Raw genomic sequence first — 27596 nt, 5'->3', positions numbered from 1 at the left:
ACTGAGCACTTACCATTGATTATTTTATTTATTTCTTGCTACCATATTAGGAGACAGGTATTACCATCTCAGAGTTGAGAACTGAGAGAGGTCCAGGAACTTTCTCAAAGCCACATAAGGAGATCTAGAGCCAGAGGTTGAATCTAGGTCTTTCTGAATCTAAAGCTTGTGCTCTTACCATTATTGGGTTACCATGATGAGATTCTCACTGTGAGAGTTGCCCTATACAAGAATGAATGGGTTGTGCTGCGAAGATAATAGTGTCTCACCTCTAGACATGTGCTCAAGTAACTGTGTGGAAGAGTGCCTTCCTGAGGAGGGAATTGGACTGTGACCTCTAAGACCTCTCAACTTAGAAACCAAGGACTTCTCTAGAAACACTATTTATAAAGGAGACAAATGCTCTGTTTAAAAAGGAAAGGATGTAATAGCAAAATAAACTTGGGGAACACTATGTTCTTGGGGCTAAGCAGTCTCTTTCCTTTAGGATTCTCAGAGCCTTTACCACAATATTACCCATTGTAAATGTCCAAGAGAAGAAAGAAGTATGCAGGCTTTCCCAAACATGTCCCTGGGCTCCATCTTGATTGTAGAGTATCTCCTGAGTTTGTTGCTTCCTAGTCAACCTTGGAAGCCCTGCTACAAGCTAATGCATTCATGCTTTTTCTGTAGACTAATTACAAAAAAATGGACATGGTTGATAAATCTCTCTTAGGCAGTACCCTCCATTATGCTACCGTGGTACAAATAAGATCTGTGTAGTTCATATACTCAGATGCAGATAAAACTTGGGTTCATTTTCTATTAGCACCTTTCAGATCATTTTAGGGTAGATTATTGTAGATTATAATCAGGACAAGTAAGGCAAAAAACTGCACAGCTCATCTAGAGTTGCATAGAATACCAGCCCCAAGACCTGCTATTAGCCCAATAAATAACCTCAACATTTATCTATGTTTGGGTCAAAAGAAATCATTGTAAAGTGAATCAAAAGGAAACCTAACTGAATAGACATATTTGACAAAATGAACCTGACCTCAATGTGATAACAATAGTAGTAGTAATACTAATAAGTCTATAAGTGTAGCTCTCGCCGTGACATTATTTGTCCTTTTAATTGGGAGCATGCTATAGGATGCTTTTGTGGATGAGCAGAGTTCAGTTGGAGTTTCCCCTGAGACCCTGAGGTCTAAGAGCTGTGACATTCCAGGTTTCTAGAATCTGGTTATGTAATTCTTAGCCTTTCACATATGTCATCATGAACTGATGCAGAGTTAAATCTGGGGGAGAGCTTGTGAGACAGGCTTCTGGAGACAGCTGTGCATCTGTCCTTTTTGTTCTCCCACTTTAGAAAGGGTGTAGGCTGCTGGCTGATCCACTGAGGTTGAAAGAGATGCTTTAAGAAGACAACGTGACAAGCTTCATATCTGTCCTCTCCATCTTGGAGACACAGTGACTGGTGTTTGACTTTGGTCTGAATGAGAGGCTAGCTAAGGTGACCACATAACAGAGGCTGCTATTTTGGAAGTAACTGAACTCTTAGAAGCTGGTTACATGAGTCACAGAAAATCTTCTGATTTCTCTCCTAGGAAAAACTGTCTTGGAGATAGTCCGGCTTGTTATTTGCATAGCATCTGGGCCTGACAGACTTATTTCATATTATCTTACTAGGCTTCTAATGGACTTCTAAGACAAGCATATTTATGACTCTCATTTTTCATAGAAGAGAAGCAAGGCTCACAAAAGGTAACTGACTCTTCCAAACTTATAGACTTGAACCAGAAAGAATAGTTAAGACATGTCTATTCTATTACTACATGTTAAGCACCACTGTAAATGCTTTACACAAATTGAAATCATTGAGTCCCGACCACAATGCCATGCCAATAGGTGATGATGCTTTTCCCATTATATCACCCTGGCTGCATAAGAACTTTCAAAGCCTAAAGACCTCTCTACTTAGGCTCATGGCTAAAAATGTTGCCAAGTCATAAATTTTTAGGCCCTTTTTGGATGCTGTTGTAAGAATGACTTTAATCAAATCACCAATTTGTGTCAAGTGGTAACTTTTAAATACATAGTGGGGGATTGCAAAGAGTTAATATTTTAAGCAGTTTGAACATCTTTCATTGCAACTCATCTCCAATATAGATCTTTTAGAAAGCTATTTCTTAGTTATACTTCAGTGTTGCCTGGGTAATGATCACAAAATCCAAATGGCAAATGTCTTACTAAGGTGACCATATTGTACTCTGAATACTGGCCATATTTGCTTTCTTCTACATCCTACACCTCCCTGCCTATGGTGTGCTGGAGAGCACAATGAACTGGTTGAGTTAGACTTTTCTGGCCTCACTTCCCTATTCTATCAACTATATAATCTCTGAGTTTCAAAATCCTCATCTGTAGATGGGGGAAAATACCTATCTCGCCATTTTGGAAGACGAAGAGATGAGCTAAACTGTGTGAACAACATGTCTAGTTCTGAATCTGCCCCATAATAGATGCTCAGTTTTCCTGGGCCTCCTGCCCCCAAAGAATTCTTAATCTAATGTTTGAGCTCAGGTAATTCAATCACCATGTCTGAACCTCAAACTTCCTATCTGTAACATGGAGCCCTCACCAAATATTCCACAGGGCTTTTGAAGACAAAAAAAAAAAAAATTAATTTCAAAGCAAAAGTGCTTTCTAAATTGATTCCTGTTACCCAGCAACGCTTTGTGCAACTACTAGTCCTTGCAGTTGCTTTTTACTTTTAACTTGAAAAGCACCCCATACCCTGTCTTGTCTTATTCTGTTTCTTCTTTCCTTTACAGAAGACAGAGCAGTGATTTTTCTCTCCATTTTTTTCTTGAGGCCCAGGGAAGTTATTTTTTTTCTGACTTGCTTGCAAATTCTCACAAGCAGGATCAGGGCTGGAACTGGGCTCATGAACTGTCCCATAAGGATAAGAGCTTCTCCTTGGTGTCTTACTGAGTGAATCTGAGTCCGTGTGGCACTGTTGGGTAGTGCTGGATGAACTTTGCCAGTAGGGTTGCTTAGTTGCTTCCCTTGCAGGTCTCCACCCAAACATCTGTTCTCTCTTCCAAGTACTGCTATGTCCACATCCCAAGTGGGTAAGGGAAGAGCTCACCAACCCTTGAGCTAGACATTATTTGCAGGCTGATCACTGTGGGTGAGCTTGTGATTAAACTACAGCAGAACATTTTTGAGATGTCTGCTGAAGAGGAAAATATTCTTTCTTAGAGCATTTGTCACTTTGGTGTTCACACTCCATAACGCCCCAAGATATTTCTCTAAAAACAGCAGCTGCTCCCCTCTCTTTACTCAAACAGAAGGCTCCCATGCCAGGCCCATATTCTCAATAAAGGCCTACTGTGTGCAGACTTTCATTCTGTGTGGGCCCAAGATGAACTGGACATAGCCCTTGCTCTAGATCTGGTGTCAGTGGATTCTGGGGGTGATATCTTCTGCCAATTCCTTAGTCCCTGGTCCTGGCTGACTAGTGAGTCCCCAATATGTGTTCCTCCTGTGGCTGTGCTCTGGGGAGGGCAAATCCTTCCACAGATAAACAAGACAAGCAGTTGGGTGTTCAGCTAGAGCATGCATGTTCCAGGAGCCCGCAGCCTAAGAACACACATTGTGTAAGATAAGATACAGGAGATGAATGAATGTTTGGAAGCAGGGAGAAAATACATCTCCTTCAATAAATATTGCAAACTGAGGTGAGAACCAGAACCAAAAGGTCTAGATCACAGCCAGGTTGCTCTAAAAGAGAAAATGAGCTTCCCTCCTCTGGCCCCTCTGCCCTTCCTTCTTTCTCTGCACTACTCCAGGGTGGGGATCAGGTTTTCTTTAGCACTATGTCCTCAGCACTTGGGGGTGGTGAGAAAAAAGAGTTGATTGACTTGCATAACACTTGCCCTGTTCTCCATGTCCTGCCTACTTTTGCTGCCCACAGTCACCTCTGGCTCATCCCTAAGGAGATGTGTGGTCTCTTCCAGGGATAACTGCAAGTCTAAGTAGTGTACTAGGACAAAAATGCCCTTTGAAACTCTCAACACTGATGTTGCAATGGTGCAACAAGAGGTGGCAGTTTGTTTTACACAGAGCAAGGCTTTCCCCTACACCCTTTCATGTCCCACTGTCCAAACTCTCATTCTGTCTGTGCCTGAGGCAGGCCTTGCCAAGGATCTATCCCCCCAGGAGAGCTGCAGTGGCTGCTGGGTGCTGTATGCCTCTTAAAACCTATCCCCATATCTAATGTCTCTCAGGCTCTGCTAAGGTAGTGTGCTCATTTGTGAGGGCTGAAATGACAGGAATGCATCCCAGGACTGTCCCTGTATTTTCTGGACTCAGGACAGGCAATGACACTGAGTCCCAGATTTGTGTAGATCACAGTTCAGAAGCCAAGCACTTGCCACCTAGAGGAGATCTTAGGGCTGTAGAGTTCATTTTTCTCCTTGAACTATAGCTTCTTGAAGCATATTTTATTATTTCCATTTTGCAGATGTAGAAGCCTAAAGGAATTAGTACATCACTGGCTTCATGGGTGTGTGAGGCTGATACTAACAATAAGGAAGAAAGCAGAGCTGATCTTTACTCAGCCAATCTGAGACTTGAACCCGAATTGTATTTGATTTCTAGTGATGACAGAAAGATAGGCCTTATTTCATAATTAAAGAGATAAGGATACAAGTATCTTGTAAGAAGGAGTATCCTATAAAAATAACATTGCTCAGAATATGCAAATGGGTGGCACAGATGGTTAACTATGTGCTATTTGAATGACTCCTGTAGAGATTTTCTCTTCTTGGGAGCCCTTATTCCTGGGAGTCCAGCATTATCAACTTCTTAGTTTATATTACCTTTTCCAGGTTCCTGTTTTACAAATGCAAATATTCCTGGGAAGAAAAATCTCAGGACCTGAACACATTATGTGAATCGATATATTGAATGATTTCCTCACTGGTAGAAAGGACTTGAGGTTATTGCAGGAGAAAACACACTGGACAGGCAAGAGAGGTTAGCAGCATAAAGTCATCACCATCTTTACCATCAAGAGGAAGTCCTTGCCCTGCCTGGAGTGGACATGCTCAGGTTGAAATCTCACCTTGAACATCAGTGTTCCAGAAGGAAAATCTGGCCACGTTTTCTTTGAGTTGACAACAGTGGGAAAGTTGGATCTGCCAGACAGGTTACTGATAAAAGAAGCAATTGTATACTCTCCATTGTGCCCAGACTTCCTCGTAGTCATGGCAACATCCTTAGATACTTATGACACTGACAACCAGGGAGATGGCTAATATTTTTTTTTCCTCCAGCAATCACAGTCTCTGTGTAAGATGACTCTATTCTTGATGAGTACCATCTACAGGATGACTCTGAGTGGGAGGTGCTTAGTGGAGGCCTTGGGGGTGGGAGTTTTTTGAGGGTGTCTGGAGGTTAGTAGGCAAAATCAGTGCAGTCACTTGGATCCATTTCTGACCTGGAGGTAAAGCATATGCCAGTCATTCTTATTTATTTATTTATTTTTTCTGGAAATGTGTCCTCCATTGAACCATACCTTTCTGTTCTTTTTGGTGCTACCGTAACTGTAGCCCTGGATTGTGGCAAATTTCATTTAGCAGCTCTCCCTTGAGTATAGTGTGCATCCTAGTACTAATAAATCTACAGTCCAAATCATTGCCACAAACTGAGTATGGACTCAGTTCTTCTCATCATCCTCTGCCTATTACACAGTGCTTTCTCTCTCTCTCTCTCTCTCTCTCTCTCTCTCTCTCTCTCATACACACACACACACACACACACACACACAAAATTTGTCTTTACAAACATATTCATCCCTCAAGTTACAGCTATGCTCTCAAGTTTTCCCTAAGCTAACCCTCAAGAAGCTTTCCCTGGCTAGTCTGATCCAGGGTACTGGGGCACTGTTCTCATCCATAGCCAGTGCCACACAGCTCCACAGATATAGGTTACTTTTGGGGAGTTACTTGATGATACTCTTTTTCTTCCCATAAAAGATGGAGCCACTTAGATGGGAGCTGTCTATGGATATCTGTATCTATCACTGGGCCATTTTTGCCATCCTTAAACGTTAATCACTACTTTCCTGCTATATTATTCTACCTTGTTTCTATCTTATTTCTACCTTATTCTACCCCAACTAGAATGCCAGCTCTTTGAGGGCAGAGGTTTCATCCATTCTTTCACATTTTATAAGTTCTTACTGATTGGCCAATTTAGGTCCAAAATGATGGAGGACAAGTGGAGAAGCATCATTTCTACCAAGCATGGGGTAAGTGGAAAGAGACATTATCCCCACCACCACCATGATTGTCATCATCAAATAAGAAGCATTTATTTTGCTGCCATATTTTATAAAAATGAGCCTTACTATGGCCCCTAAAGAGAGGAAAACATGGATGAGTACCAAAAGTATCAGAGTGATTCACTCTGTAGGAAAATTGCATGTTTCTGTCAGAAAAGCCTCATAACCAAGGACTATAGATGGGTCAGTTTACTTCTCTTATATCAAGTATATAGGGCTCTGACCACCTCAGGGAATACTGTGATGTGTAAGTGAGATAAAGTATGATAAAAATGCTGAATCATAAATCAACAAATAAGAAGCATTATCCAACCATCTGTTTGAGAATAGAAAATGAGCTTGTAGATCACAATATTGAAAATAAACATTAAAAAGCAGAATAAAGAGGTCTCTGTTAGAACCGTTTAGGGTATTTTAATTTTGTTTGTTGGAAAGACCTTTCTGGATATGTCAGAGGTACTATGAGAAGAATGTCTTTGTCCTTTGAGAAATACAAATGATATATTTCCTTGTTTAAAGGCTGGTTGATGTATTCTGTCTAAAAGAAGCAGTTAAAGAGGCCTTCAAAATCTTATAATTATTAAAAGGGGAAAGAGACATTATCACCACCACCACCACCAATGATTGTCATCATCAAATAATAAGCACTTATTTTGCCCCAAAGATATACAAGAGGCTTTACAACCAGTATCTCACTTATACTTGCACCATTCTTAAAAAGTAGGTATTGTTATCTTTCATTCTTTAAGCAGAGGAGAGAACTTAGATTCAAAAGATGAACTCCTTTGGGCAGTCCTAGTCATGGACAGGGTCCAGGATTTAATAAGAATTGCTACCATTGAGAATTTTCAAAATGCCAGTCAGTTTTCTATGTAGTTCATTTGATTGAACTCTTTTAATACAATTTAATAATTCAGGCAATGCTAACATTCCTATTCTATAGAAGGGAAAACTGAGACTTAAGAGGAGCTAGCCTAGCTATCCAAGTTTACACGGTTAGCAAGGGAATGAATTGAGACCTGAGCCCAGACAGGTGGCACTGGAGTCCATGTCCTTCTTCAATACTCTAAGTGGTCTCTTGAGTCCCTGCCCTCTGTCCCTTTACCATGCTACCTCTAACAAATGATTTAGCTCTTACAATCAGAAAAGCTATTTGCATTATTTTCACTAAACCACGTGAAACAGAGGAAGTCAGAAGGGAGAGAGAGAGACTTAGCTGAGGGCTGGGGAAGAAAAGGCTTGGATTGCTAAGAGTACCAGTAAAAAACCTCCTGGAATTGTCTCCAGTTGGAAAAAGCAGATGGCTTGGCAGCCATTATCAGGCATCATAAGGAGGTCTAATGGGCCACATCTGAGTGGAAGATGGTTTTCAGTGGGGGTTGTGGGTGGGGCCCACACAGCTGTGTGACATGTTTGCTAAGATGGAACTATGGTTTATTGAGTAGCAAAGAGCAACACCCAGCTGCCTGAGAATTACATTGACAGAATGCAAAGGCAAGAGAATATTGTGTAAATCTTATTTACAGATCAATAGATAATCTTTCATATACAAAAGGTCAGCTCCAGGAAGGCAAAGCAGTAAAGAAAGAAATATTGCAGGCAAGTACAATATTGACTGTAAAAATTCCACCCAGATGAATCCTTTGATGCGTATTCTGCTAAAGAACGTTTCTTTATTCATGAGGTTTTTTGTTTTTTTTTTCCTAACCACTTCAGGTTCCTCGCTGAAGCATGAAGGCATTGATGAAGAGCGCTGATTTCTGTTGTCTTGAATTCTGTGCCATCAAATGAACAGCATGAAATGGAATCAACATGGAGAACTTGAGTACGACATTTCTGAGTATGTGTGTGCAGCAATTAGGATGCTGAAGTCAAACAGCAACTCACTCCCACCCCCCTTCTAATCCCCTGCTTTGGTGGCTTTGATATTAAACATTTATTCTGGCTCAAGATAAAACAAAACAACAACAACAAAAACCTAACAACCTCTACTGGTCCTCACTGGATTCCTTAATTCACTTTGTGATTTTTCTTTGCCTAGAAGGAAGTAGTTAATTAACTCAAAGAATATCTGAAATCACCATGCATTGACCTGGCTGCTATATCATGAAACTATTATGACTGCTGCTCAGACACAAACATCGGTGGAGATGTGCTATGGACTGAACTGTGTCCCTGAAAATTCATATGTTCTTAAGGTCCTATCTCAACATAACTATTTGGAGATAGGATCTAAGGGAGATAATTAAGTTTAAGTGAGGTAATCCATGTGGGACTCTAATCTTATAGGATTAAGAATAACATCAGAGACTTGTTTTTGCTCATTCATTCTCACTCATTTGAATGATCTCTGATTTCTGTTCTCTTTCTTTCTCCCTCTGGCATCTGAGGACACAGGGAGAAAAGGTGGCCATCTGCAAGCCAAGAACCTATCAGCCAGTAACTTGACCCTGGATTCCCTAGTCTCCAGAATGGCCTGAAATAAACTTCTGTTGTTTAAGCTGCTTAGTCCATGGTATTTTGTTCTGGCAGCCTGAGTTGACAAATACAAGATAGAAGCTTAACTGGGCATTGTTTTCCTGATACAATCTTTCAGACTGAGAACTGACAGTGAATTTTTCATGATTCTCCTTAGCAGTTTAGAAAATATTTCAAAATGCTACAGTCTGAGCCCCCAATAGATGTATTGCTGATAGAAGTGTCATTGGAAGGCAGAATATTGCAATCTCCAGGGCCACCACGGAGCACATGCCAGGGAGGAATGCACAACTTAGAAAGGTTTAGTCTGTGCAAGAAATGAGAAGGTTTAACATAGGTTACTCCTCTTCTCAACTTCCTGACAGTGGATTCATATTGCAGTAGATGTTAAAAGAGTTTGTACAGTGGAGAATGTATCACTGCCATGGACTGCATATTTGTATCACCCAAGATTTATATTTTGAAACTCTAATCCTCAAGGTGATGGTATTTGGAGGTGGGGATTTTGGTGGTACATGTGAGTAGGGTTAGGTAAGGTCGTGAGGTTGGGTCTTTCATGATGGGATAAATATTCACATAAAAAAAGTAGAGGCATGGTTATCTTTCCTTTTCTTCATATATATGTTCCATATAAGGGCATCATGGGAAGAAGACTGTCTATATATCAGAAAGAGGCCCTCCCCAAGAACATACCCTGATATCAAATGTCCAGCCTTCAGAACCATGAGAAATCAAAATTTGTTGTTTAAGCTACCCAGGCTGTGGTTTTCTGTTATAGCAGCCAGAACTGACAAAGACGATAGCATTATTTTCAGAGTATTAAAGGAGAGTCTTCTTCCCAGCAAGAGAGTAGATTTAAAGTACTCTGAGAAATAACCTTCTTTTGGACTAGATTATGGCTGGAAACAATCACCTCCAGCTTTCTGTCATCTGCAAAGGGGACAGGTGGGATTGAGGACTACTCACTTAAAGTGAGAAATGGATATGCAAGGGAGGTGGAACTCAAAGACAGATGACACAGATTTTGTCCTCTTCCAGGTCCAAAGCATAGCTTTGTCTCCCCCTATCTTTCTCCCTGCCCAAATCCTTCTGAGTTCCTCCCTTACTGAGGGCTCTCATTATGAAGAATGGACGGTGATGACTACGAGGGGTTGGCCAATAACAGGATCCTTTGGTTTCAAGTTTGCAGTGGTTCCTCAATCCTCATTTACAAGCTCTAGTCCACCATTTTCATAGGCTATGAAAATGTGTGTGAGGAGACAGTTTTCTTCATGAGCTTATTCTCTGCAGGGGCACTTGACACTAACCCTATGTGATAGCTTGTGAATTGAGGTGCACCCAGGGATTCCTTCGTACCTCATAGAGTGTTTTTGTTCTTTTACTGAAGGGCCCTCTGTACCCCCATATTCCTCTCAGGCATTTTGTAAGAGGAAAGGGAGACAAGGAAGAAGGGAGGGAGGGAAGTAAGAAGGGAAAGAGGAAGAGAAGAAGAAAATAAGAAAATCTACTGAGTAAAAGGCACTAATCATTTTATATTTGTATATTTATTTATAGTTTTTATAGTGCATATTTTGCAAAGTGTTTTTTTATAGGCATGATCTTATTTGGTTTTCATAACCACCCATTTTACATATAAGGAAACTAAGTTTTACAAGGTAACTGGGTATGTAACTGATAAATGTCAGTGTCCTATCTGGATTTCAGTCGTTCTGGATTCCAATATAGTTTTATTTTCTCTTTCTTTTCTATGCTCCTCCATTAAGTGCAAGGCGTATTCCACCCTTCTCTTTTCGAACCCATGCCAGACACTCTAGGTAACAGCTACAGGTCTTAGTGGTCACCATAACACTCTACTCAACATTTATAGGAATTTTCCTGAGGATAGATGGGTGACTAGAAATAATCATTCTGATTAATTCTTTTAGCACTTGGTAATTTGTAAAATATTTTCATATGTAAACATTTTTATGTATAAATTTCACTTGAGGCTCATACAATCCACGTACATTTTAGAAGTTCAGTGATTGGCCTAAGATTCTCAACTAGCATATGATAGAGTCAGATTTTCTGATTCTAAGATTCATGCTTTTCCTATTACCACATATTTCCTCCACTATTGTGTTAGCCTCTGCAGAGAGTCTCTGCCCCTTAAGGAACAAAAGTTCACTTAAGGAGTCATAATCCCAAGCCTCAACCTAAAAAAGACCATGTCTTCTGAGCACACTAGCTATTTAATTTGCAGAGTACAGTTTAAGGTAAAAAGGCAGGGTCCCTTGCTTAAAAATGCTCAGACATTTAAATCTTTCAAAATGGGGATAGCTGAGAGTTGAACCTAGTGTTAGACCCTCTAAGAGGGGGGCCCTTCATGGGTGGTATGCCCCTGAACCCAGCCCGCCTCCGACATGAACGCAGGATCAAATTGCCTTCTTTCTTTGTCAGACCCTTTCTGGGACTCCTTTCAGAAAGCAGGATGTGGACTCTTCTAATAATTCCTCGGCCCCGATTCAGAGAGCTGATGCACACAATGGTCCAGTGTCCTTTATTATACCTGTGCACTCCAGTTCTTAATGACCAAAATTTAGAAATCAAGTCATGATATTTATTGAGCACCTGATGTGACAGGCGCTGCGGAAAACTTTCTAAACACTTTAAATGATTGCAAATGTGGTTTCGGGTCTATATCCTTCCATATATTTACACTGCTGTATTGTGACCATGCAGATGCTTCCATCAAGTAGTGGCATTGATTTTTTCATCTCTGTAAACTAGACTGTTCGGTGACCTTCTTTGGCTAACAAAAATGCATCAGAAGAGACCATGCGCTAGTTCAGGGTGTTGGACCAAAGAGGCTTGCACTCTTCAGCTGTCTTTCTTGGAACCCAGGGTTGCAGTGGAAACAAGCCTATGCCAACTTGCTGGAAAGGCGCATCACTGGGAGGAGAGCTGAGTCATTCCAACTGAGACCTTCCACAGGATCCAGCCCCCAGCTCATCTGCCAGCTAACTACAGATGCATGACTGAGCTTAGCTGAGGTCAGGCAAACATAGTCCAGATCAGTAGAACCATTCCACTGACCAACACACAGACAGGAGAAAATGAATGGCTGTTGCTTTAAGTATCTTTAGGTGGTGGTTGATCATGTATCATTATTATGTTAGTAAATATACATATGCATCATTATTATTTTCATTCTTTTGACGTGGAAACACATTTTGAGAAGCTAAGTCCTTGCTTGTGATTGGTAACTAGTAAATGGATATTTGCAGAGAGGCTCTTTGTTAATTACTTGATATACTAGAAAATGGATCCAGAAAATTTAGAATCCAGATTCTGATCTATTATTTTGTGAGGCCCATCATAACACTCAGGGCTCTGTCAAGTCTTCAGCTAATTTGAAAGCCATTTGAGTAGAAACAGAGTGTTTTTGCCAATGAGATCAGGCCCAGTGGATGGAGCTCAAAGACCAGAGGTCTCTCTACTGATAAATACCATATCTGTTATTAACCAAAACTTACCAAATGAAACACTGCAATCTCTCAGAGAAAGGAATACATGTATGCAAAACAAGAGAGATAATATCTTTGAGGTCAAGATCACAAACTGAATCATAGCAGAAATTTTGGTTGCATCTCACTAACACTAAATTCTGACTGAGTTTTGTAAGAGGCCTGCATGACGTTCCCATTAATGCAAATGGCATCCCTTATTTCTGTTTTTAAAATGAAAAACAAAATGCAATTATATTAGTGAAATTTGCTCATTAAACTAACATCTACACCAAGTGCCTCCTTACCTCTGCTTCTACCCCCCACCCCATCTGTGATAAAAAGCCGTTATGCCTCAGAGTAGCACCTGGGCATTGTGCTAAAACAAGAATACACAATTTGATAATAGAGATGGTGGTGGAGTATATGAGTTCTTACAGATATCGAAGGTTGGGAAGGTTCTGGAAGGCCTCAGGGTCGATGTACAGCAGGTTGTTGGCCTTTTCAATTCTACTGTAAAAAGAGGAAAGTACATGCAAGTGATGTAGACAGTATTTTTCATATTATGCTGAATACATCAATAAATCATTTATCTATTCATTTGCCTACCTATCTATTGTTTCAATAAATATTGAGCAAACTGCAGTGCTTTTTGTTATATTAAACTGTGCAAACTACTAACCCCATCCCATTTAATGCTCACCATTTGGGATCTCCACCAGAGTCATGTCACCCTGAGCAGAGCTGAGTCTTTAACCAGAAAAAACCTCCCCAGGCCAGAGGAAGGTAAAAGGGTGGTGATGATATTAACATGGGAGAATTGAATTTTGGTCTGCAGACAAGAGAGGAGGTAAAAAGAGGGTGTAAAGAAGATGACAGAGGGAGAGGAGGAGAAAGAATGAGGCAGGAAGAGGAGACAGAAATAGGGGTGAAATGATAAAAAAAAAAAACTGATTGAGAAGAAAAACCCAATTGCTATTGGTTGCTATTTGTTGTTAGCTATGAACTTCAGCAGGGAATAGACCAGTGATTCCTTTCCTGCTACAGCAGAGGCTGTTCTCTCATGGCCCCTGGGATGTGGTGACTTCTGCCCTGTGTTGGCCTGAACTGTGTACTGATCAATAGTTGGGAGGTGAGCATGTTCATGTTTGGATTTCAACAGAGAGCACACATCTTGTCCACATCTTGCTGGATCAATGTATATCTGCAGAGAGGCTCTTTGTTAATTACTTCCTCCCTGTTTCATTAGCTTTTATGTTGCAGTAACCTGTAGCTGCTTGGATCCAAGTACCAGGCAATTAATTATTTTAAACACAGTCAGTGTTGCATGGGGGTGAGCACCTCTCGATGCAAGGAGGAGATGAAAGAGCCATCTCATTAGCTCCCACTTCCCAGTGGACTGTGTGGAGGGATGTCTGCTTGACCATGTCCAGAGGGCTGTCTGCCCTTTGGTTCATTTCTCTGATATGCTCCATGGGTTCCAAGACCCTGTCAGGTCTCCTTTCCCAACCAGGGCAAGAGAAGTCTAAGCAGAGAGAGAAGAAGAGAAGAGGCATGAGGGTAATAACAATGAGGAATAATTAGTGTGGGAAGTAAAGTGGGTCGGAGGAAGAAAAAGGGAGGGAAAGTCTGCCAAAATGGGAAGGCTGATTGTCATTCCTAATCAAACTCTTCCACATATAACAGATGATATATAATATGTATGCATATATTCTATTTGGTTTTGTCCCCTATTGGTATTTGAAAGATCCTAAAATCCTTATTTTTAAAGAATATACAAAGGAGCAAAGATATTTATGATGAAGTCCTTAATCTGCTGTGGATTTGGCTGAATGGCTTTAGACAAACCTCACAACTTCTCTGTGCCTTTCATTCCTCATCTGTAAAATGAAGAGAGGGGCTCATTGGCCTTCCTAAATGTGTTCCATGGGAATCTATGAGAGGTTAATAAATGCTCCATGAAAGAAACCTTTCTAGCAACATTAGTTCAGAAACACTTAATACATAATCATCTTGGAGATTCCAAATGTATACTTGCATAAAAAAACTTATTGAAAAGTTTTCCTAGTGAGTGAACTCGTATTATTTGCCTGTGTTTCCTAATCTTATTTGATCATAGAATAATTTTCTTTATTTTTTTTTCTTGAACACCTAACAATATGCACAATTTACTTTTGAAAATTTTAGACTAGTCAGTCTCTAAACTCCCTCATGGCCTTGACATTTGACTGATTCTATGAATTAATTTATGATAACTATAGACTGGAATGAAACAGAAGTGGACCAGTGTATTGCTATTAAACTGGAATGTCAGCAAGAGAAAGTAAATTTGGGATATATGTTTGGACTTGGATGCGATGGAGGTGCATTCTCGTAGTCATAGGGTAAGGTTCTCAGGTCTATAATTCAAAAACCATGGGAGGCAGTGAGCCAAGATATTAGGCTCACTGAAATCCACTCCAGAGAGCATGCCCTCACAATCCCTAGGACCTTATGTAAGCACATTCTCCCCTCCATCATGCCAACAAGGAATCTCATGTATGCAAGGAGCCTTTAAAATCATCTTCTCTAATCCCCAATCAAATGCCTTATAAATCCTTCACTGCCCAGTCCTTTCCCCTCCTTTCTCTTCTGTGGCTTCCCTGTCAATTCAAGGACTTTGTCTAACAGGCAAAGGGGCTCTTTTCCACCAGGAAAAGAGACAGAGCTGTACATTTTCAGTTGACTTGGACATATTTTATAATGACAATCTAGAGATCTAAGGCAGAACAGAGTCACAGTGTCCCAAGAATACAAGAGAATGCTAAGGCTGTTGCCAGTAATGGCCATGAGATGCCCCCCACCCCTAACTTTCTTGCTTACATTTCATGTAATTTGGGCAGGTTGGAGAATACATCTGCCTCTATCACTTCCAAGACATCATTCTGAGAGATCTCTCTGCAGAGAAAGAAACATAGGTTCAGTTATACTCCATGTAGGTTTTTAGGGTTCAACTAGAGCATTCATAGGGAGGATTCATGAGCTACACAAAACTCCTTTCCTGTCCTCAAAGAAAGCTATAATAATGGAACAAAATGTACTAGATGCTAAGAGTTACAGAAAAATGGGAGAAGGAGTTCAAAGCAGGGGGGCAATTTAGAGATTGTATAGTGTGCAGATATAGAGCCTGAAGCCCTGAGAGGAAAAGAGAAGTCATAGATGGCAAATAAATGGCCCGACGGGATACCAATAAACCTTTATTCATACGAACAGGTGGTAGGCTGCTTTGACCTGTGGTTGTATTTCAATGACCATGCCCTAGACCATGGGGTCGAATCTTCTCTCTGTTAATCTGGCTTTAGAAAATGAGAACTTTGATTTGGTCTCTTCAAACATAGATTTCAATCTTTTCACCTCCATGCCTTTACCCTAGTGGAAGTTTTGATCACAAGGTCTTTGACATTATTTATGTCTTGGTCTAAAATACCCAGAAAAGATCCTTCAGGTCCCAGCTTTTTGTCTCCTGGAGTAACTTGAAGGCAGTGGAGAATCAAGTCTACAACATGGAAGCCCAGAGCTTATGAGGACAGAGGGCGGCTTAATCAGTTAATATTTATAAAGCGGCTCGCAGATGGAACGTGCTATTATTAGGCCCCCTGAGAAGACGCTCAGGCAGTTTTAATGCCGCTGCTGAGTGTCTCAGGGACTCGCACAGGCAGTGTGCATCCAAACTGGCTGAAGCATAAGCCTGTCTGCTGGCCTGGGATTTAGCTGAGAGTTCTAGAAAGGCTCAGGAAAAGTCCTGCAGGGCAGGGAAGGGAGAGGCTGGATGGAGGGAGGGCGAGTGAGACAGTGAATAGCAGCCATCTCAGTGAGAGGACTGGAGACACCTGGGACTTGTCAACCCGTGGTGGCAGGGCCCTTCTCCACAAACCCTGTGAGAGAGAAGACAATTTGTGTGACAAAATCTTCTCATATTCTATGATAGCATGGAAAAGACATTTGTTTGAACATCTAAAGGTGCGAGGGAAGGAGTTGCATGGGTTGAAAATACAAGCATGGTGGAAAGCAGGGTTTAAGCAGAAGTGACGCCATATTCTATTTCCAGGAGCTATTTCCAGGCTCACTAACAATTAGCCATAGATTTAGTCACCATTCATTGTACTATTTCTATATAGGACATTTCTCTTTACCTGCATTCATCTATTGAGAGTTCACTTACCTGGATTTTTCTTTTCTTTTTTTGGTTCAAATAAACTAGAAAATATTAAAGCAATCAAGAAGCACTTCTAATTTAAATAGTTCAGAAGGTATTTTAGAGTCTCAACTTCAGACACAGGAAGGATGGTTGGGTTGGCAGCAGGGCACCTTTGTCCTTGGTTGGGGGAACAGACACAGGGTGTAGCCATGGAAAGTGCTTTACTGGGAAATTCAGAGTTCTCATTCCAGTTTAATCCAGTTTTGTCTCCATTTCTGTTACCTTTTATTGGGTGTTAACTATTTATCAGTCACTTTACATACCTCCTCTCCAATCCTTTGGACATGCCTGTGAATTTGGCATTTTGGTGTAAGTCAATGGCCCTGCCTATTTGCAGAACCTACTCTGGCTGGCATCAGGGCTCACACATTGCCTCCTGTACACTCTGCGTTTCTGAACCTTGGATTCTTCATTGGAAAATGAGGGGATAGGTGAGATGATTTGCCAAGTCCTTTCAAGAACAGTGCAAGGGACCTATGTCCTTCAGGACAGAAGCTCTGCCGAAGGCTTGTTCCCAGAGCTAAAGCTCTCCTTATCTTCTAGGATGGAGCTTCTCAGTCATTAGCACAGCACCAGTCACCTGGGGACCTTGCCAGAATGCTAATTCCCATGGTGAAGACCGCGAATGGAACCTGAGGGTCTGCTTTTCTTACGGCTCAAGTCTCAAGACCATCCTTGGAATTGCAAGGTTTTTCAGGGGAATAATAATATCCTGCCAGACTTTTTCCCAACATGTATATCCCTAAGTGGATACAGAAAGCATGACCAGCAGTCTGAGGACATCCATTCAAGTGGAGTGAATTATTTAGTTTAAAAAATATCTATGTTCTCTCTGGAAACCTTTTCTTTGTCATTACAAAACTTTTTTTTTTCCCCTCAGTTAAAGCAGTTCCCACATTGTTTAGTCATTGCTTCTTTCTTTCCTCCCTCTCCTCCTACCTGCTCTCCCTTCTTTTTATTTATTTATTTTTTTAATGTCCCAACCTGACTTTGGATTCCTAGGTGATATCATATTCCTCTTTATATCTCAGCAATTAGTGGTGAACTATTTTGCATTTAGGGCTCAATAAATGATAGGTAGGTGGACAAATGGCTGATGGTGGGTGAAGGAAGTGTCTTCAGTCCTATGAATGGCATCTGGTAAACTGCAGAGGAGATAAAGTCTGTCTGTGGTACTATTTTATGCCCTTTTTGTTGGCAACATGTCCAACTCCAGCAAATGACAACCAAGCCTAGCTTGTCTATGACTTAGGCTTCTGTCCCAGGGCGTTTTATTGTTATCTTTTAATACACAACACACAAGGAACATACACAAGTATTTGAGCTGTTAACTAATAGAGGGATGCCTCTATCCCTCCTTCTCTGTGGTACTGCCTCCCCAGCCCCTTTGCCTGTTAGACAAAGTCCTTGAATTGACAGGGAAGCCACAGAAGAGAAAGGAGGGGAAAGGACTGGGCAGTGAAGGATTTATAAGGCATTTGATTGGGGATTAGAGAAGATGATTTTAAAGGCTCCTTGCATACATGAGATTCCTTGTTGGCATGATGGAGGGGAGAATGTGCTTACATAAGGTCCTAGGGATTGTGAGGGCATGCTCTCTGGAGTGGATTTCAGGGAATTATGACACTCTCCTTTAGGTTTACATTCTTCTCTTCAGTGGAGTGGTATTCATACACAACACAAGTCCATTAGGAAAAGGAGTGGGGTGCTGTGTTTTCCAGTAGGGAGAACATTAGGGAGTAAATGATTATTTGTAGTATGTAGTCAAGGCCAGCATAAAGTTTCAACCTGGACCAGAGTGATATTAATTCACCCACCATTATAGCTGGTACTCATTTACAAATGCTGGGACTGCTTCATTTTGAGCAGAGTTGCCATTGGTTTTACTGGATAAAGGAAAACTGAAGGGCTCTGACCAGTGGCTAAAGGCCTCATTTGCATTTCCATGACATGAGTTGCAGAACAAGATATAATAAAATATTAAATACTGCTGAGGGTTGAATATGGTATAGATGTGTCCCCCAAAGCTACCTGTGCTGGAAACTTGGTCCCCAGGGTAACAATGCTGAAAGGTGGTGGAATCTTTAAGGGATGGGGCCTAGTGGGAGGCGATTGGGTCATGACTTCCTATGTGAAGGGATTCATGCTGGTCTCAAAAGGTTGGTTAGGTCTCACAGGAGGGGATTAGTTCTCTGAGAGTAGGTTCTTATAAAACACTGAGCCTGGCCCCTCCCCCTTGTTTCCTTGCTGATATACATGCTCCTTCTGTACATGGCCTGTCCCCCTTTTACTTCTCTGTCATGTTGTGACACAATCAGATGGTGGTGCCATGATATTGGGTCCTTCCAGTAACCAGAATCATGAGCCAAATAAATAAATGATAGGTAGGTGGATACCTATCATTCTTTTCTTTGTATGTTACCCAGCGTCAGGTATTCTGTTATGGCAACCCAAAATGGACCAAGACATTCAAAGAAACTTCTTTGTGTCCTTTCTGATATAGAAGATATTCTCCAATCATATGTTCCCCATATTTTTCCTTCTCCAATGACTCTATCTTTACAGCGCACTTTCCCCCAATATAGTCATAGATTCCTCTCTGACTAGGTACATTAGGGGATTCAATTGCTTTAAAATATTTTTAATATTCACTGAATCAAATTTCTTTCTTTTCTTTTTAATAATCTCAGACTAAATTTAGTTGACTGTTTTCCTTCCCTGAGTCCCTATAGTCTAGCAAACCCTATACTCTATCATAAGTTCTCACATATTACATTACATTTGCATTCTGGAGATGTACTTTGTAGTTCAAATAAATAAATCTTCCTCTCTAGGCAAGGAACTTCTGGAGGACAGTGACACTGCCTTTCATCTTAGTATTCCTGTTCCCAGCCAAGTGTTTGCTAAGTGAATGAATTATCTTTGAAAGATTATAAAAGATTTTCCAACTTTGTTTTTGTACAATAAAGCTGTGTTCTTGAAAATTTGCAGTAAACAGAGTCTTTGCAAATCAAATTGTGTATTAACACAGGAGGGAAGCTTCTTGTTTAGCAGAATCTTGGAGAGAGATTTTAAAAGAGCGGAGAACTAATTCAACAAATGTTCAACAAATTTGGATTAAGCAGCTTCTGTGTTTTTGGGTACTGAGATCAGTGCTGGGAAACTAGAGATGAATAAACTGGGTCCTGAGTTTATCAATCATCTCTAACTCAGAGTCTAGTGCTCTAGGTTTCCTTAATGTGGACTACCTTTCTTTGCTGTGCTACAGTGAAGATGCTGGAAATGAGAAAATGGATTTTTGGCTTATTGCATTTTAATATAATGATATATATATATATACATATATATGCCATTATAATACACATATATGTATAATATATGGTTTTCTGTATTTCTACCATATCTAGTACTTCAATTCTTCTGGAAATGTGATATATAGTTTTATATATTATTTACAAATATATGCTATATACACATATGTGTTATATATATATGTAAAATTTGTAAGTATATACTATTTATATATACATATATGGTATATACTTATATATAATATGTTAATGCATGTAACTAGCTAGTACATTTCCAGAAGAATTGAAGGACAAGACATGGTTGAAATACAAAAACTCACCTATTATACATATATGTTACAGATGTATATATTATAATTATAAAATAAACAATCAAATATTATAAGTATATAATACATGTATAATCTATAATAATTATAACATATAACATATAACATGGTTTATTACCTATTAATGCATATGTACTATGTGTTATATAATATATGCATATATCTTGTACATGATAACACATATATAGTATATGTATAATTTCTTATACTTCTACCATGTCTACACATCAATTCTGGAAATATGTAGTTTTAAGTCAGAAAAGAACTGATGAAAATATAGCCCAGAAAAATTCATAAAGCTCTGCAAATTGCTCTCCTACTCCCATTTAAAATGCCTTACTGTTAGATTTAGAGACCTTACTATAAGAGTCATGAATTTGAATTGTGCAGCATTTGTCACTAGTTCTATGACTATTCAGGTTACCAAGTGTCTCTCTGCTTCACTTTCTTTTCTGCAAAATTGGAATGATAACCACTTCACAGGGCTGCCAAAGGGAATAAATAAGGTGGTATGTGTGAAAACACAGTGTTCTTCCATGGTAAACACAGGCATCACTGTGCCTGCCTGACAGCCTTCCTTCTTGTCTTTGTGGAGTTTATGGCTGAGTTATCAGAAGCTATTGGGCTGCATAGCCAATGTACTGGGGAATAACTGTGCTAAGTGAAGGTCCTAAACCCTGCTTTCAGCTTTAAACAGGGGAATTCAGGTTATTCCTCTTGTATAGATCATTTTGATTCTTAAACTGGGCTTTGGTAGTATCCCATAGTGACCCCATTCTGAGACTTGCAGTAAGACTAGCCATCCATGTGGTCTATTGGCCATAACGATGAGAGTAGGCAGAGCACATAGGTACCTCCTGGATCATCCCACCACTGAAGTCAGAACCTAAAGATCATGCTGTTCCTCTAGGAAGAGGGTCAATACAGGGTGGGACAAGTTGTCAAGGTGTGGTAAGAATATTGCCAAAGGGCTCTTCCCACCTCCCAGTTGGCAGAAAGTCAGTCCCTTCCTTTTCTAGAATATCTGAGACTGTTTTGCCTTCCCAGATCTGTTTCTTTATCAGGGGCAAGTGAGTCTTTACTAAAGATGCTCTAAAGATGTCCTCCAAATGACACAGAAATTTCAAATCAGCCACAGTAGCTAAGCCTAACTCATCCATTTGAATTTAACTCATTATTTTATTAAAAATTTGTTCTACTTGTATATACATGACAGTGGAGTGTGTTTTAACATATTATACACACACAGGATATAACTGCCCATTTTTGTGGTTGTACATAATGTGAAACCTGATATGGAATACTGGTTGTGTATTCATATATGAACATAGAAAAGTTATGTTGGATTAATTCCACTGTCTTTCCTATTCCCATCCCTCCTCCCTTCCCTTCATTCCCCTTTGTCTAATCCAATGAACTTCTATTGTCCCCCCAACCCCCTTACTGTGTTTGCATACACATATCAGAGAGAAATTTGGGCCTTTGGTTTTTTGGGATTGGGTCTCATTCACTTTCAAATACATCAACAATGAACTATTGTGTCCATTTTATTTTTATCTTGATTTGAATACTAAGTCATCTTCATTTTTAAAGTATTTCCCTTGCTTCCCCCAGCAAATGAAGAAAGGGACTAAAAATCACTATCATAATAGCTAACATTTATTAAGTACTTACTATGACAGGCAATTTTTCTGTGCTTCAAATTTATTAGGTTGTTGATCCTCACAACAGCCCAATGAGGAAAGTACCATCTTTAGCCCCTTTTACAGAAGAGGAAAAAGAGATACATATAGGTTAACTAATTTCCCCAATCCCACCCAGCCACTGTGTGAAGTCAACCTGGAATATAGACCTATAATTCAGGGAATCTCAAAAGGATGGCAGAAATCAGCTAGTTTTCAATGACTAAAAAAAAAAAACAAACAAACAAACAAAAAACCAACTTCCATTTCAGAGAATCCTGTTGCTTTTTAAAAATTTCTAACATGGTAGAAATCTTGGGGAGCAATATTCCCACAACTTAACTATACACACCCCTCCCTCCATGATGCAGAGTACTTGAGTTCTGGCAAGGCTTTTATGTGAGTTCACATGCAAATTTACCTTCTTCAGATAAATCAAAGTTCCAAGCAGCAAATCATACAATAAGTGCCTTTTTAGCACATTTTAAGTGCAAGTATATAGCAGATAAGACAGTGAAAAGTACTGCTCTTGCTTTCTAAGACTCTGCAGTTTAGTTGCATAAAAGTCACATGCATGAAAAGTTGAGAATGCAAAGTCAATAGAACAGAGTGGGGGAAAGAAGAATGCCAAATGCCAAGCTCAGAGCTGGGTAAATAGTTGGGAGTTGACAATTTTATTATTTTTCCCCCTCATGCTGTTTGAAATTATCATAATTATGGCTCTTTGCAATTTCTGCCAGACCAGCAGTTCTTAACTGCTTTAGCATCTTGCAAGCTTTCCTGGTTGAAGTCTCCTTATTCCCAGACCCCTTCAGGTAGGACCTCTTTGCTAATGAATCACATCACCAAAATAAGCTTCCCTCTTGGATCAGAGACCCATGTCTGTAGCTGCCCATGGCAGCCTGTCCTGTGAACTCTTCATGAACAGCAAGTCCAAAGCAGGCAGATTGTTTTCCATACCTACCATTTTTCCTTCCTTGATCCCAACTCCATGTCAACAGAGCCATCTGACATCTCTGTTGATTCACTGGACCAACTCCAGTGTTTAATCCTGAGGTTATCTCTGACTTCTCTTCATCATTTAGTGTCCGAGCAGATCCTAATTCCTCTCAATGACTTTTTTTTTTCAGGATTTCTTGCAAATGTCCCTTCAATTCCAACCATCATTATCATAATTATGGCTTTCTGAATTTCTACCAAATCAGTAGTTCTTAACAGTCTTGTGGTGTCTTAGGAGTGATTTGATGTGGGTCATGGGTCATTGTTTTTCAAACAAATTAAGTGCCCCACTGATTTACATAGAAATTTGGAATAGTTTCTAGGTTAGGTGTACAATACGTGAGACTATAAGAACAGAGTGGTGTGCAAGTTGGTGGTATATGAGTCCATCTCTGCCTGGTACTTAGGCTTGGCAGCTATATGTAAAATTGTCATTTGGGAAAACAAATGGAATTAAAAGAGGATGATAAAAAGGGAAGTGGGGAGAGAGATTTTCTAGGGGTAGAACCAGATTAATGTTGGAAGCTAAAAAAGGTAGACAGTTGTTTTGTTAGTCTATGTGTGCTTATCAGAAATTGTTTAAACAAGAATTCTCTGTTCTTAGTAATGAAAGATGAGTTTGTAAGGTAGCAAGGGAGTGATTGTTGTAGATAAGAAAGGAAAGCGATGTTAATTGGGTCACTTGGTTTCAGAGTGGCCTATCTGCTTTGGCAGAGGTCTAAGAAAGGGAAGTGGGAGTATAGAGCATCCTTTGATACATGAAGGATGGGTAACTAACTGTCTATAGGCTCAGGACACTTGTAAGCTTGAGCTGTGTAATTTGAGGCTGCAGGAATAATGATGATGGTGATAATAATTAACCTTTATTAGACATTTGCCATGTAGTAAGCATAGTACTAAATGCTCTTTGTGAGTAATCTCACTAATGGTCTTGTTTCCTCAGGACTCTGCTGATTTTTCATTTTGTCTCAGTTCATGTTCACATGTGAGTGGCAGCATGAACCTGGAATTTGAATTCGGATTCAAATTCTAGCTTTATCATTGCCTGGTTTTATGACCTCAGACAAGTCAATTAATACTATGATACTTGTTTATTTTAATGGGGTAATTATACCTACCTTTTAGGGGTTTTTTTTTGTTTTTTAAAGAATTATGGAGATAATATATGGCATGAAAGAGATTTACTTGTCTTCCAAAAATCTATTTTCTCCCTCTCATTCCTGCAAGCACAGCTAGAGTACGTTTCTTAGCCAATTTTGCTGTTAGGTTGTAGTGTGTGAGAAGAAAGCCTCCTTCCCTGTGGAACGTGAGCAGGAGTGATGTACTACCCTGGTGCTTCTCTGCACCATCTCCCTCTATAAGCTGTCCACTGGAAGTGCTTGAAAGGCAGAATTGAAGATGGCAAAGCTGCTGTTGTTCTGAGATCCTGAATAGAATGCAGAAGGATACTACCCCACACTACTAGATGAGAAAAAGAAACTTATTCTTTAAGTCCTTAACATTTTGGAGTTTGTTGTTGTCATCTATCATACTCTCAGACTGAAGAGTCCAACAGCCTACATAGTAACTAGTTCTTCTCCACCAATGTCCTTCCCAAGAGGACAGGATAAGAGTTTCATACCTACCATCTTGTAAAAAGTGAACATGTTGGGAAGTGGGCATGTTCTTATTGGCTGTTTAGTTAGGAGTCATAGAGGAGTACTGCTTGGCCAATTACAAGAAAACAAATAACAGTAGCAAAAAATAATCCTTTTGAAACTGAATCTCTGTTTGACTCATTTAGCCACAGACCATGCTTCCTCCAAGACACAGCGCTGGCTCCCTGTGATGGTATCACCTGGCTGCTGTGGTGAGCTGTGTGGCTGCTGATCATTAATATCTGGGCTCTTGACTTCTTTTCTTCCCTTTTCAATTATTTCATGAAAAAGAAGGAAAACAAAACAAAACACAAAAACCTTCAGCCGGCTGGAAAGAACAACTTCTTAATAACGGGACTTCTGAATTCATTAGCACACACAGCTTAGGAGGGAGTTCAGGTTAAGAAATTCCAGTAATGCAGAGCTGCATGAGGCAAGGTCTCTTAAATGGGCTACAGGGAGCCCTTCATCACTTTGGGCAAATCACTGGAGCTGTCTGAGATCCATTTTCCACTGTAGGATGTTGCTAAGGCCCTCTGTCCCTCAGTACACTGTGTCTTCAATCCTGTGTAGTTGGCTGGGCTGTTGAAGATTATATGAATAATGCATGTCATACGCTGGGGGAAAAGCACACAGTGCTATGCAAAGGTCAGGTGGCTTACTATTATTTTTCTTACTTCATTGGAGTCAGAAGACCTAGGTTCTAGTCGTGGCTCTGCCACTAATTAACCATTCTCCTTGAGTCAAATCAGTTACCTTCTCTGGGCCTTTGCTTCTCATCTATAAAACAATACTGCTGATCCAAATGATCTCCAGCGTCCTTTCTAGCCCTAGAATTCTGTGATTTTAATTATTTCTGTGATTCTGTTTTTAGAAGGCAGCCAGCCACATCATAGGCAGTGCCCCGTGACAGCTAGCTTCCATTTCTAACAAGCTGGGGCAGGGTGAAGCTCCACGAAGCATCTTTTCAAGACACTGTGACTATTCCTTTGAGAGGCAGCTCTGTGGCAGACCCAGCAGGGACTGGCAACAGGGTAGCCTACAGAACCATTGTTTCTAAGCCCGGAACAAAGTGAGAAAGTACCCCAGCCTGAGCCATTATCCTCTTGAAGGTACTGTGTATTTTATTTGTAGATGGCTTATAGAGGCTTATAGATGGCTCATAGCTTACAGAGGGCTCCATTGGTACCTCCTATAAGCCAGTATTGGTTTTCTTCTTCCTTGACATGTGTCTTGAACCTCTTTGCCAAAGAAACAGCCAGTGTGTGTATGTGTGAGAGAGATTACAGGCCAACCTGCCCACTGCTTTCAGCCCACAGCACCCCAAAACCTGCCTCCATATTTCTCTTTGGGTTTATTGTGCCTTATCGCTAACCTCACCACACCTATAACATAATCCTCCCTCCCCCACCTGCCTTTCCTCCTCCTTATACCTTATAAAAGCCTCTCTTTTTACTCTGTAATTCATAATTACTCCATCTTTTATGCCCCTCCATTTTCCACCTCATTAACTCTCATTCTTGGCATGAAAGTGTTTCCTTTATGAGCCGCATCGAAGGAACAACAAGAGCTCACATTTGGCTGCTTCTGAATTTAAGTCACATGGATGGCCTTGCCTTCCTCTTTGGAATACTTGAAGGTAGCACCCTTATAAACACCTGGTTATGGAGCTGTTGTTTGTCCTGCCCTTTGCGAAATGCGGAAATTTGGAAGACGTGCTCGCTGATACCACATCTAATTGACTTCTCTATCTGTTTTTGAGCAGTAGATTCTCCCCACCCCACCCTTCCTTGGTAGCTCTAAGGCCTTCCTCTGCCTCATGTGGGTCCCAAATTGTCTACATTTTTATGGCAAAAGGACCCGCATACTCAGGAAGAACACATGAAAGGTTTTAAAACTTCCTATTTTATGAGACTTTGTCACTGTCTAGAGAAAAATGTCATCAATTGAGGGAGGGATATAGGGAGGTATGAGAAGAATAAATTCTCTTTAATATGATTCTTTGAATTCAGCTGATTAAGTCTACCCAAGATGCCAGAAATCATCAACCTAGTTCAGTATATGCTCAGGCCTTTTGTGTGCTTTGGATCCCTTTCTTTAAGCTCAGAGAATAGCAAAACAAACCACAGAGTTGTTCCCATTGAGGAAGGAGGATGCTGACCATGTGGGGACAAAAGGCCCAGATTCCCTTCCTGGTGTCTTCTGAGTATCTGAGGGGCTCTTCTGTACTGCTCTGGTTGTGCATAATGTAATTCTCAAACACACACTTGGCCTTTGCCAAAATACTTCCGAGTAATGGTGATCCTGTTAGAAAGAAAATTTTAAAAAAATTTTCCAATGCTCCTAAAATTAGAATTTCAGATAATCCACAAAGGAAGGGAACTATCAGCTATCTTCCAGTTTTATTTTCCTATACATGCCTCTTTTTTTTTTTAAAGCAAAGTGACAAAGTCATAGTAAACTGTAATTACATGGCTAATTAATAATTGAGTCTGTCTAGGTTAACAGGCTCTTTACCTTTGATAGTAGAAGTGTGTTTTCATAAATGCACCAAAATTTCATGACATGAGTCTTCTTGCTGGAGCTGTAGAACCAGTGAGTTAAGGCTTGTACTTCCAGGGAAAGGAGGGTCTAGTTTTTGAGCCAGGCAGAAGAAGGGCAGCATCGAAGACCCACATAAATACTCACTAGCTGTGTGAAGCTGGCAAAGCTACTTAGCCTCTCTGAGCCTGTTTCCTCATCTTTGAAATGAGGATAATGGTATTTACCTTGTGAGAATTATGTACATTAAATAGTTATGCGTTAGGTATCTGAAGCTTAGGAAGTACTAAAGAACTGGCTCTTATTGTCATTGTTATTTTCTACTAGAGACTAATCTTTGTTACATTCATGGTTTATATAAGCCTTCAAGAAGCTTCTAGGAAATCGTACAAAATTTTCTGCGATGCATTGTAACCAAAAAGACTAATTTTCAAGGTTTCCTGGAATCTGCCTAGAACAGGGTAGGTAATCTCTAAATGATTGTTGGTAGACCAAATGAATAAAAAAAGCTGTTATTTCATTTACCAATGAAGAATGATCATGAACATAAAGGCTCAAAAAAC

At 40.2% G+C, this 27596-nt stretch overlaps 1 protein-coding gene and 1 long non-coding RNA gene across 3 annotated transcripts in view; one reads left to right on the top strand and one right to left on the bottom strand.

Moving 5' to 3' along the window:
• Fshr (follicle stimulating hormone receptor) overlaps positions 1-27596 on the bottom strand; it is a 151367-nt gene that overhangs the window by 32759 nt on the left and 91012 nt on the right. For both annotated transcript variants that reach the window (XM_015479471.2, XM_048804409.1), the window contains exons 3-4: positions 15160-15234; positions 12736-12810 (exon numbers count right to left, since the gene is read on the bottom strand). In XM_015479471.2, the coding sequence (XP_015334957.1) occupies positions 12736-12810; positions 15160-15234 (150 nt within the window). The remainder of the gene's footprint in view (positions 1-12735; positions 12811-15159; positions 15235-27596) is intronic.
• On the top strand, positions 1619-8834 carry LOC125617174. The gene is made up of 2 exons (XR_007348075.1): positions 1619-1746; positions 8051-8834. It is a non-coding gene; the product is annotated as an uncharacterized LOC125617174 (long non-coding RNA).

The sequence above is a fragment of the Marmota marmota genome, unplaced genomic scaffold (assembly GCF_001458135.2).
Source record: "Marmota marmota marmota unplaced genomic scaffold, marMar, whole genome shotgun sequence".
Classification (NCBI taxonomy): Eukaryota; Metazoa; Chordata; class Mammalia; order Rodentia; family Sciuridae; genus Marmota; species Marmota marmota.
The sequence above is the reverse complement of the archived record's forward strand: the minus strand, read 5'-3'. Positions and strand labels throughout refer to the sequence as shown.